We start from the raw sequence: 12,539 nt of genomic DNA, 5'->3' as shown, positions 1-12,539 counted from the left end.
ACCTGACTGGAAACAGATTTTCTATTTTTAGCAACAATGACCTTGACCTTGACTCTACAGGACCCAAAAGCAGGCAGATGAGCTGGCAGGCATGCAAAGACCTAGATAGTTTCTATTTTATAACTAAATAAAGTTTGTTGTGATTAATTGGATATATTACAATAATAATTAAATTTTATGGAAAAACAAAAGGCCATAATAAGATAAAAGGTAAAAACTTATCCAATCATAAAACCCTGACAATACACATCAGGGCACTTGAAGATAAAGCTAATCTCTGAAAAATTGAACAAAATCCTTTGAGAAATGTAGAAGCAGTTGGGCAACAGAAGAAATTGTTCACTATATACTCTATATAAGGGAAAAAAACAAAGGGCCATAATAAGGTCCAAAATTATACAATCACAAAAACCCAACAATATGCATCAGGGCACTAGATGACAAAGCTTCTGTGAAAGTTTGAACAAAATCCCTTGAGAAATTTATTATGTAGGAGGAGTTGCGCACAGAAGAAATTGTTCACTATATATTTTGTATCAGGAATAAAAAACTAAGGGCGGAAATTAGGTCAAAAATTATCCAATCACAAAACCCCAACAGTATGCATCAGGCAACTTTATGACAAAGCTTCTGTGAAAGTTTGAACAAAATCCCTTGAGAAATGTAGGAGGAATTGCGCACAGAAGAAATTGTTTACGCCTGCCCGCCCGCCGACATACCTCAATCTAATAACCAGATTTTTCCTTCGGAAAACCTGGTTAAATATATTTTAATTTCTTCAACTTTTGTTGGAACAAAAAGACATGTTTTTCACCTGCAGTTTTGTACTTAATATTTTCATACCCAGTCTACAGTTACGGACAATTTTCTCTCAGACCAATACTTTTTTTTAAGGAGGATAAAAAAATCTTGTTTATTTTTCTTTAATTCTAGTTTCAACTATAATTGTTCAAACTGGAGTACATGATAAGGTACATGCCAACAGAAATAAAGAAAGAAAATATTGACTCCTAGAATATAAAATAATTTCAGGGCTTCCACTACTGGAAGTTTGGGAGTAATTTACTCCTTCATTTTGGATTGTTGACTTCCAAAATCTAATGTTTTCCTTCTTTACCTATTAAATGTGACTTCCAATATCAGAGATTTTGAAGTCTTTGACTTCCAAATTTTGAAAATGGAAGCCCTGATAATTTTGCTGTGTATCCTAAACTTGAGTTCCAGTATACTCTGGAAGTCTGACTTTACAGAGCATGTTTTGTATTGTTTCACATTGAATCAGTATCTTATTTGTAAAAGTGTTTCTAAAAAAGAAAATAAACAAACAAACAAACAAAAACAATAAGTTTAATTTGTTTATAAAAAATGCAAAATGCTTTTTTGACAGATTTGACTCCTTAAGTTTTTCAGAATTTGCATTTTACCCCTCACTCTAGACCCCTCAAAAAAATTATCTGGAGCTCTGTACATACAGGGAAAACAATGGCCTCCCTGGGGCCGGGCCAATTTTGACTCTAGTGCTATTATTTGAACAAACTTGGTAGACACCAACCAGAAGATGTTTCATGCCTAAAATCTAAGCTCTATTTGAAATTTTTAAAAGAAGATTTTTAAAAAATTTTACTATATGCATAAAGGGAAAAACAATGACCTCCACAAGGCTTAAAAAAAGACACACAAGTAAAAATAGAATGAATAGGATCAAAGAGAACTTACTGTTACCCATTGTTCTCCAAGTCAAACAAGTACCTCTGGGTTTGTACGCTGGACGGACACCAGACGAAAAGCGATCACAAAAGCTCACCATGTCACTTTCTGATAGGTGAGCTTAAAAAAGCTCACAATATGAATTTCATGAGTTTTTGTTCTATATGTAAATACAGAATGAAGCTCATAGCTCTCATATGTTTGCTCGGAAGGACGGACAGTCGACCTGATGGACAACAACAAAACAATATCCCCCTCCTGATTCCATCGGCTGGGGATATAAAACTTGGTAGACACTCACTAGAAGATATTTCATGCTTAATATTTAAACTCTAGCTCTTTGGAATTTTTATAGGATTTTTAAGTTTTTACTATACACATATAAGGAAAATCAATGACCCCCCCCCCCCTTGGGCGGGGCCAATTTTAACCAAAGAGCCAATATTTTAACAAACTTGGTAGACGCCCATTTGAAGATGTTTAATGTTAAATATCTTAGCCCTATGTCTTTGGGGTTTTTTAAAAAAAGATTTTTTTTAAGTTTTTACTATATACATAACAGGAAAAACAAGAAACATGGCAATGCCATGAAACCAGGTTTTCAATTATCACCATTGTAGATAAATTGTTGTAGTTGAAATACAAATACAAGCAACAAACAATGTAACTATATGTAATGAAAATCATGCATAATGAATTTTCTATTTCTAGTAACTGTAACCTTGACCCTAGAAGGCCAAAAGTCATCCCAAGTGAGGTCTTATAAAAACTTGCTTAACACCAAATTTCATATTCCAAACTAGTTATTGACCGGAAACCTATTTTCTATTTTTAGTAACAGTGACCTGACTGGAAACAGATTTTCTATTTTTAGCAACAATGACCTTGACCTTGACTCTACAGAACCCAAAAGCAGGCAGATGAGCTGGCAGGCATGCAACAACCTAGAGAGTTTTATAACTAAATAAAGTTTGTTGTGATTAAAAGGATATATTACACTAATAATTAAATTTTATGGAAAAAACCAATGGGCCAATATTAGGTAAAAACTTATCCAATCACAAAACTCTGACAATATGCATCAGGGCACTTGAAGACAAAGCTTCTGTGAAAGTTTGAACAAATCCTTTGAGAAATGTAGGAGTTGCACAACAGAAGAAATTGTTCACTACATACTCTATATAAGGAAAAAATAACAATGGGCCATAATTAGGTCAAAAATTATCCAATCAAAGCCCCCAACAATATGCATCAGGGCACTTGATGACAAAGCTTCTGTGAAAGGTGAACTAAATCCCTTGAGAAATGTAGGAGGAGTTGCGAATATAGAAGAAATTGTTCACTATATATTCTGTATAAAGAAAAAAATAAAGGACCATAATAAGGTCAAAAATTATCCAATCACAAAACCCCAAACAATATGCATCAGGACACTTGATGACAAACTCTGTGAAAGTTTAAACAAAATCCTTTAAGAATTATAGGAGGAGTTGCACACAGAAGATATTGTTCACTATATATTCTATATAAGGAAAAAAAACAAAGGCCATAATTCGGTCAAATATTATCCAATCACAAAACCCCGACAATATGCGCCAGGGCACTTGATGACAAAGCTTCTGTAAAAGTTTGGTCAAAATCCGTTGAGAAATGTAGGAGGAGTTGCACTCAGAAGAAATTGCTCACTATATCTTCTATATGAGGAAAAAAAACAAAGGGCCATAATTAGGTCAAACATTATCCAATCACAAAACCCCGACAATATGCGCCAGGGCACTTGATTACAAAGCTTCTGTGAAATATGGTCAAAATCCATTGAGAAATGTAGGAGGAGTTGCGCACAGAAGAAATTGTTTACGCCCGCCCGTCCGCCCGCCCGCCGACATACCTAAATCTAATAACCAGTTTTTTCCTTCGGAAAACCTGGTTAACAATGACCCCCATAGGGTGGGGCCAGTTTTTACCAAAGGGCTTTATTTGAACAAACTTGGTACACACCCGCTAGAAGATAATTTCATGCTTAATATCTAAGCTCTAGCTATTTTGGTTTGTTTTAAAAGAGGATTTTTTAATTTTTCACTATATACAAATAAGGAAAATCAAAGACCCCCTTGGGGCAGAGCCAATTTTTACCCTAAGGCTTTTATTTGAACAAGCTTGGTAGACACCCACTAGAGGATGTTTCATGCTTAATATCTAAGCTCTAGCTATTTTGGTTGTTTAAAAGAGGATTTTTTAAGTTTTTACTAACTATATAAAAATAAGGAAAATCAATGACCCCCTGGGGCAGGGCCAATTTTTACCCTAGGGCTTTTATTTGAACAAACTTGGTAGACACCCACTAGAGGATGTTTCATGCTTAATATCTATGCGCTAGCTATTTGGGTTTTTTAAAACAAGATATTTCCAGTGTTCCCACTTCTATTTTTCATTGGGAGTATTTTTACCCCTTACCTGGTAAAATAACAAGAGGGCCATGATGGCCCTGAGGTCGCTCACCTGCATATAGACCCCCGGAGCAGGGCCAGTTTAAACCCCAGGGCTTTTATTTGAACAAACTTGGAAGACACTCATTAGAAGATGTTTCACGATGTTAAGTTTTTACTACACACATATAATGAAAAACAATGATTTCTATCCCCCTGCAGGGCCAATTTTCACCCGAGGGCTTTTATTTGAACAAACTTGGTAGACACCCATAAGAAGATGTTTCATGCTAAACATCTAAGCTCTATCTCATTGGGTTTTTTAAAAGAAGATTTTTTCGTTTTTGCTATACACATATCAGGAAATTCAATAACCCCCCGGGTAGGGGCCAATTTTGACCCCAGGGCTTTTATTTGAACAAACTTTGTAGACACTCACTAGAACATGTTTCATGCTTAATGTCTAAATTCTAGCTATTTGGGTTTTTTCAAAGAAGATTTTTTAAGTTTTTGCTATACACATATAAGGAAAATCAATGACCCCTGGGGCGGGGCCAATTTTGAGCCCAGGGCTTTTATTTAAACAAACTAGGTAGACACCCATTAAAACATGTTTCATGCTAAATATCTTAGCTCTAGCTCTTCGAGTTCTTTAAAAGAAGATTTTTTAAGTTTTTACTATATGTATATAGGGAAAATCAATGACCCCCTGGGGCGGGGCCAATTTTGACCCCAGGGATTTTATTTGAACAAACTTGGTAGACACTCACTAGAAGATGTTTCATGCAAAATATCTAAGCTCTAGCTCTTAGGGTTTTTTAAAAGAAGACATTTAAAGTTTTTTCTTTCGGTTGCCATGGAAACCAGAGTTATGCATTGAATTAAAATTAATTCTTTGAACAATTTTTAAAGGTGACCACCAAAGGAACATTCCTGTGAAGTTTTGATGAAATTGGCTTAGTGGTTTATGAGGAGATGTCATTTAAAGTAAAAGTTTAACGACGGACGAAAAGCGATCACAAAAGCTCACCCTGTCACTTTGTGACAGGTGAGCTAAAAATTCAGGGGGTACATAAATTTGTACAATAATTATATGAAACTAGAACTGCCACTATCATGGCGTGAATACCCCCGCATACCACTTTTTAGAATCAACAGTGGCCATTTAGAGCTCAAGGACAACCTCCCTGCCAAATCTGAGGTAACTAAGCCAGTGCATTGCTAAGTTATGTATTCTACATGCTTCAAATGTGAAAATGTCAAAATCAATACACTGCGGACAGGCATTCTTAAGCAATTGAGAAGAAAAGCTTTTTTTTGTCAAGGTCCCTGTGACCTTGACCTTTGACCCAGTGACCTCAAAATCAATAGGGGTCACCTTATGGTCATGATCAACATCCATGCCAAATATGAAGACTGTGGGTCAAAGGAATCTTAAGTTAATGGGTGGACAAACTTTTTTAGTCAAGGCCCCTGTGACCTTGACCTTTTACCCAGTGTCTTAAAAATCAATGGGGGTCACCTATTAATCATGACTAACCTCATGCCAAATATGAAGACTGTTGGTCAAAGGAATCTTAAGTTATTGGGCAGACAAACTTTTTGAAGTCAAAGTCCCTGTGACCTTGACCTTTGATCCAGTGACCTCAAAATCAAAAGGGGTCATCTACTAATCATGACTAACCTCCATTCCAAATATGAAGACTGTGGGTCAAAGGAATCTAAAGTTATTGGGCAGACAAACTTTTTATAGTCAAGGCCCCTGTGACCTTGACCTTTGACCTGGTGACCTCAAAGTCAATAAGGGTCATCTACTAATCATGACTAACTTCCATGCCAAATATGAAGACTGTGGGTCAATGGAAGCTAAAGTTATTGGGCAGACAAGCTTTTTGAAGTCAAGGTCCCTGTGACCTTGACCTTTGACCTCAAAGTCAATAGGGGTCATCTACTAATCATGACTAACCTAGCCAAATATGAAGACTGTGGGTCAAAGGAATCTTAAGTTATTGAGCGGACAAGCTTTTTGAAGTCAAGGCCCCTGTGACCTTGACCTTTGAGCTGGTGACCTCAAAGTCAATAGGGGTCATCTACTAATCATGACTAACCTCCATGCCAAATATGAAGACTGTAGGTCAAAGGAATCTTAAGTTATTGGGCAGACAAGCTTTTTGAAGTCAAGGCCCCTGTGACCTTGACCTTTGACCTGGTGACCTCAAAATCAATAGGGGTCATCTACTAATCATGACTAACCTCCATGCAAAATATGAAGACTAAGGGTCAAAGCAATCTTAAGTTATTGGGCGGACAAGAAAAAACCGACGGAGAGCCGGACGGCCGGATTGACAAGCTGATTTGTTGTGCGGGGGTATAATTAAAGAATAATTCTAAAACCATACATCAGACAATTATGCTGTTTTCTTTAAGATTCACTCCACCCCCCCCCCCCCCTTAGGTAAAATTCATTGTGACCAACACATACTGGCATATATCCCCATCTCAATTAATATAACCATTATTTAAGTTATTTTAATTCATAAACAGCATATAAATTGTTACTTCACACCTTTGAACAAAACAAAGCTTCCTTTTGAGTGACGTTTTTAATTAACAAAATCGGCATCGCGAAAATATGTGACAAATGAAAATTTGTCTGTTTTCTGCAGAAACATTCACAATTCCAGTTGCTAATGATTACAATTATATTACAATTAATATTTTTTTAATATTTCAAGATTATTTTTCATTGGCAATACTTACAGGCATCGTAAAACAAAAATTTCAAATTTGTAATTTACGGCAATAATTCCCAGAAGGGGGTCTGTAAACTTCATTGTGAATTAGGAGATTTTCTCACATTTCATCAATTTCAATGCTTTTTAAGTGATTTTTGTTTGAGAAATTGTTCAAAAGAATAATTTTTGAATTATACATGATTAAGTTCTCGACTTACTGTGCGTATTTTTACCCTCTTGCCTAAATTTCTTTACGTGAATTTAGGCATTTATGCGTAAAATATGCACATATGTGCGTAAATGGGAACACTGATTTCAAGTTTTTTTTTCTTTCGGTTGCCATGGCAACCAGAGTTCTGCTTGGAATTAAATTTAAAGTTCACTACCAAAGGAACATTCCTCTGAAGTTTGGATGAAATTGGCTAAGCGGTTTATGAGGAGATGTTATTTAAAGTAAAAGTTTACGAACGATGGACGGCCAGACGCCAAACGAAAAGTGATCACAAAAGCTAACAATGTCACTTTGTGACAGGTGAGCTAAAAATGGATGGCACAGTTATGTAACTTGGCAATATCATGTAATTTGTATAAATAAGTTAGTGTGGTAATTATGAAGCTATTAGTATATATAGAACTTAAGATATATCCAACTTGCCGTTTTAGGTTAACAAATTATTAATTTTCTAAGTGCTGAAAATAGCAATAACTTGGTAACAAGACGGCCATGATGGCCCTGAAGTCGCTAACCTGTATATAGGCCCCCAGAGCGGGGCCAGTTTAAACCCCCAGGGCTTTTACTTTAACAAACTTGGAAGACACCCATTAGAAGATGTTTCATGCTAAACATCTAAGGTCTAGCTCATTGAGTTTTTTAAAAAAAAGATTGTTTAAGTTTTAACTATACTCATATAGTTAAAAGCAATTACACCCCCAGGGCGGGGCCAGTTTTGACCCCAGGGCTTTTATTTGAACAAACTTTAAAGACACTCACTAGAAGACGTTTCATGCTTAATATCTAAACTCTAGGTATTTGGGTTTTTCCAAAGTAGATTTTTAAGTTTTTGTTATACACATATAAGGAAAGCAATGTCCCCCAGAGCAGGGCCAATTTTGACCCTAGGGCATTTATTTGAACAAACTTTGAAGACACTAACTGGAAGATGTTTCATGCCAAATATCTAAGCTCTACCTCTTTGGGTTTTTTAAAAAAAGATTTTTTTTAAAGTATTTGCTTTACAAATATAAGGAAAATCAATGACCCCCAGGGCAGGGCCAATTTGACCCCAGGGCTCTTATTTGAACAAATTTAATAGACACCCATTAGAACATGTTTCATGCTAAATATCTTAGCTCTAGCTCTTTGGGTTCTTTAAAAGAAGATTTTATAAGTTTTTATTATATGCATATATGGAAAATCAATGACTCCTTGGGGCGGGGCCAATTTTGACCCCAGGGCTTTTATTTGAACAAACTTGATAGACACTCATTAGAAGATGTTTCATGCTAAATATCTTAGCTCTAGCTCTTTGGGTTATTTAAAAGAAGATTTTATAAGTTTTTATTATATGCATATAGGGAAAATCAATGACCCCCTGGGGCCGGGCAAATTTTGACCCCAGGCCTTTTATTTGAACAAACTTGGTAGACACCCATTAGAAGATGTTTCATGCTAAATATCTTAGCTCTAGCTCTTTGGGTTCTTTAAAAGAAGATTTTTTAAGTTTTTACTATATGCATATAGGGAAAATCAATGACCCCCGGGGCGGGGCCAATTTTGACCCCAGGGCTTTTATTTGAACAAACTTGATAGACACTCACTAGAAGATGTTTCATGCCAAATATCTAAGCTCTACCTCTTTGGGTTTTTTAAAAGAAGATATTTTAAGTTTTTTTCTATTGCCGGTTGCCATGGCAACCAGAGTTCTGCATGGAATTAAATTCTTTGAACAATTTTTAAAGGTAATCACCAAAGGAACATTCCTGTGAAGTTTGGATGAAATTGGCTCAGTGGTTTATGAGGAGATGTCATTTAAAGTAAAAGTTTACGGACGACCGACGGACAGACGCTGGACGAAAAACGATCACAAAAGCTCACCCTGTCACTTTGTGACAGGTGAGCTAAAAATGGCAGCCATAGTTATGTTACTTGCCCAGATCATGAACATTGTGTTCATAAGTAAGTGTGTAAAGTATAAAGCCATTGGTATAGGTAGTACATAAGAAAAATCCAATTTGCTTTTCTCAGGTTTGAACCTAGTATGGACAGATGGACGGTTCAATTACTATATGCATGGGGGAATAAAAATAAATATTAAACACAAAAAAATCAATTATTTGACCTTGACGGTCAAGGTCATGGTCAGTTCAACCTTTCAGAAGGTCTTGTCCAAATTGTTGTTTTGTCAAAGTATGAAGATAATCCATTTTTTTAATAACCAAGTTACAGTCAATTAAAGCCAAATTCAGTGAAAATTCAATAATTTAACTTTCAAGGTCAACGTCATAAAAAGGCCAAGGTTAATTTGATTATACATGAAGGTCTTATCCTAAAGACTGTTCTGTTATAATATGAAGTCAATCCATTCAATAATAACAAACTTGCAGCCAGATACATCAAAAAAAATGAAAATTTCATTAATTTAACTGTCAAGGTCATGTGAGTGAAGGTCAAGGTCTGTCTGGTCAACTTAAAGGGCTACCCTTAATGATTATTATGTTTAAGTTTGAAGACAATCCATTTAAAAATAAAATAATAGCGACTAAAAGCAAGAAACAAGTGAAGTTTGAACACTTGACCTTAAAGGTCAAGGTCATTTATAGATCAAGGTCAAGGTTAGTCTAGTCTACTGAAAGGTATTGTCCCAAGGGTTGATATGGCCAAGTATGAAGACAATACACAAAGAACTTAAACAAGAGGGCCATGATGGCCCTAGATCGCTCACCTGACTTATCAAACTCATCCAAACAATTACCTAGACAAGCATTCTGACCAAGTCTCATGACAGGTGAGTCAAAAATGTGACCACTACAGTGTTAACAAGGATTATCCATATTTGTGCAGTGCGACCTAGTTTTTTACCCAGGTGACACATATTCAAACTTTACCTAGAAATCATCAAAACAAACTTTCAGACCAATTTCCAGGATACTTGGATCAAAACAGTAGCAACTAGAGTGTTAACAAGATTTTTCTATTTTTAGCTCCGGTGACCTAGTTTTACATACGATTTCAAACTCATCCAAGCAACTACCTAGACAAGCATCCTGACCAAGTTTGATGATAATTGAGTCGAAAATGTGACCACTAGAATGTTAACAAGGTTTTTCCATATTTGGGCGGTGTGACCTAGTTTTTCATCCAAGATGACCCATGTTCGATCTTGACTTAGAAGTCATCAAAACAAACTTTCAGACCAATTAACAGAATATTTAGATCACAACAGTGGCCACTAGAGTGTTAACAAGATTTTTCTATTTTTAGCTCCTGTGACCTAGTTTTTCATCCGAGATGTCCCATGTTCGATTTATTCCCAGCAATGACCTAGACAAGTTTCCTGACCAAGTTTGATGACAATTGAGTCAAAATTGTGACCACAAGAGTGTTAACAAGATTTTTCTATATTTAGCTCCTGTGACCTAGTTTTTCATCAGAGATGACCCATGTTCGAACTCATCCAAGCTTTCACCTAGACAAGCATCTTGATCAAGTTTGATGATGATTGGTGCAAAAATGTGACCGCTAGAGTGTTAACAAGGTTTTTCTATTTTTAGCTCCGGTGACCTACTTTTTCATCCGAGATGACCCATGTTCGAACTCATCCGAGCTATCACCTAGACAAGCATCTTGACCAAGTTTGATGATGATTGATGCAAAAATGTGACCCCTAGAGTGTTAACAAGGTTTTTCTATTGTTAGCTCCGGTGACCTACTTTTTCATCCGAGATGACCTATGTTCAAACTCATCCAAGCTATCAATTAGATAAGCATCCTGACCAAGTTTGATGATGATTGATGCAAAAATGTGACCGCTAGAGTGTTAACAAGGTTTTTCTATTTATAGCTCCGGTGACTTAGTTTTTCATCCGAGATGACCCATATTCAAACTCATCCGAGCTATTATCTAAACAAGCAACCTGACAAAGTTTGATGATGATTGGGTCAAAAATGTAACCACTAGAGTATTCACAAGGTTTTTCTATTTTTAGCTCCTGTGACCTAGTTTTTCATCAGAGATGACCCATGTTCGAACTCATCCAAGCAATTGACTAGACAAGCATTCTGACCAAGTTTGATGATGATTGGTTCAAAAATGTGACCACTAGAGTGTTCACAAGGTTTTTCTATTTATAGCTCCTGTGACCTACTTTTTCATCCGAGATGACCCATGTTCGAACTCATCCGAGCTATCACCTAGACAAACATCCTGACCAAGTTTGATGATGATTGGGTCAAAAATGTGACCTCTAGAGTGTTCACAAGGTTTTTCTATTTTTAGCTCTTGTGACCTAGTTTTTCATCCGAGATGAGCCATGTTCGAACTCATCCGAGCTTTCAACTAGATAAGCATCCTGACCAAGTTTGATGATGATTGAGGCAAAAATGCGACTGCTAGAGTGTTCACAAGCAATTGTGGACGTACGACGGACGACGGACATTCACCGATCCTAAAAGCTCACCCTGAGCAAGCTCAGGTGAGCTAAAAAGTTATGATCAACATACAAGCTTGCAAGCGCTAATTTTAATGTATTTTTGGCCACATCTCAGCGCTCAATTTGCCTTACCAGCTATCATTAATTTCCAATTTCTTTGCAAGTGACAAATGACCATAATTTTAATGTCAGGGTTAAATTGTTAGAGAAATTACAAAATACAAATCCAATGCTCTCCCTATTGAGCTAAGCCGTTGGACACAAATGAGAGAAATACCAGAAGGGTTCTTGTCACAAAGACAAAATTATGTCTCCCAAAACTATGTATGGTCACTCATGTGAAGTTTCATTGAAATCCCACCAGCAGCTTGACTTATGAAAGTACGACAAGATTTTTTTCTATTTTTAACTCTGGCTGCCATTTTGTACAGCGAAGCAGAACGTGCCAGTGATGTGCACAACTAGGGATGGTACTGATCACTCCTGTAAAGTTTGGTTGAAATCCCATCAGTAGTTTGACCTGTGAAGGCCGGACAAGATTTTTCTATTTTTAGCTCTTGCAGCCATAATGAGCAGTGAAGGGGAATGTGCCGGTGATGTGCACAACTAGGGATGGTACTGATCACTCCTTAAGTTTGATTGAAATCCCACTAGTAGTTGACCTGTGAAGGCCGGAAAACTTGTTGCGAACGGACGAGCAGAGGGACGGTGGACAGACAGACGGCAAAGGCAAAAACAATATGTCTCCCAGAAATTTTGGAAGACATAATTATAAGTATGGCACTAATTACATACTAAGATATGCTGGACACAGTCTTGCTAGCCTTGCCAGACATTTGGCTGTGTAGACTTCACCATAGTCTCGAAGTATCACATAAAATATATTGTTCTTAGATCCTCCTCCTAAAGTTCCTTTGTCCATAGAGCCACATAACAATTCACTGTTCCGGATAACCACAACTATAAATGTATTACATTATTCAATATCAATTTCAGATAATTATACAGGCACATAATAAAC

The 12,539-nt window shown here is 36.5% G+C and overlaps 1 protein-coding gene across 1 annotated transcript in view; it reads right to left on the bottom strand.

Moving 5' to 3' along the window:
* Positions 1-12,539, bottom strand: part of LOC132751566 (DNA-directed RNA polymerase III subunit RPC1-like) — a gene marked incomplete at its 5' end in the record, with an annotated part of 259,988 nt that overhangs the window by 220,733 nt on the left and 26,716 nt on the right. The window contains 1 exon segment of the mRNA XM_060741739.1: positions 12,314-12,478. Coding sequence (XP_060597722.1) covers positions 12,314-12,478 — 165 coding nt within the window.

The sequence above is a fragment of the Ruditapes philippinarum genome, unplaced genomic scaffold (genome assembly GCF_026571515.1).
Source record: "Ruditapes philippinarum isolate M1 unplaced genomic scaffold, ASM2657151v2 ctg540_1_1_1_1, whole genome shotgun sequence".
Classification (NCBI taxonomy): Eukaryota; Metazoa; Mollusca; class Bivalvia; order Venerida; family Veneridae; genus Ruditapes; species Ruditapes philippinarum.
This window is presented reverse-complemented; position numbering and strand designations above follow the sequence as displayed.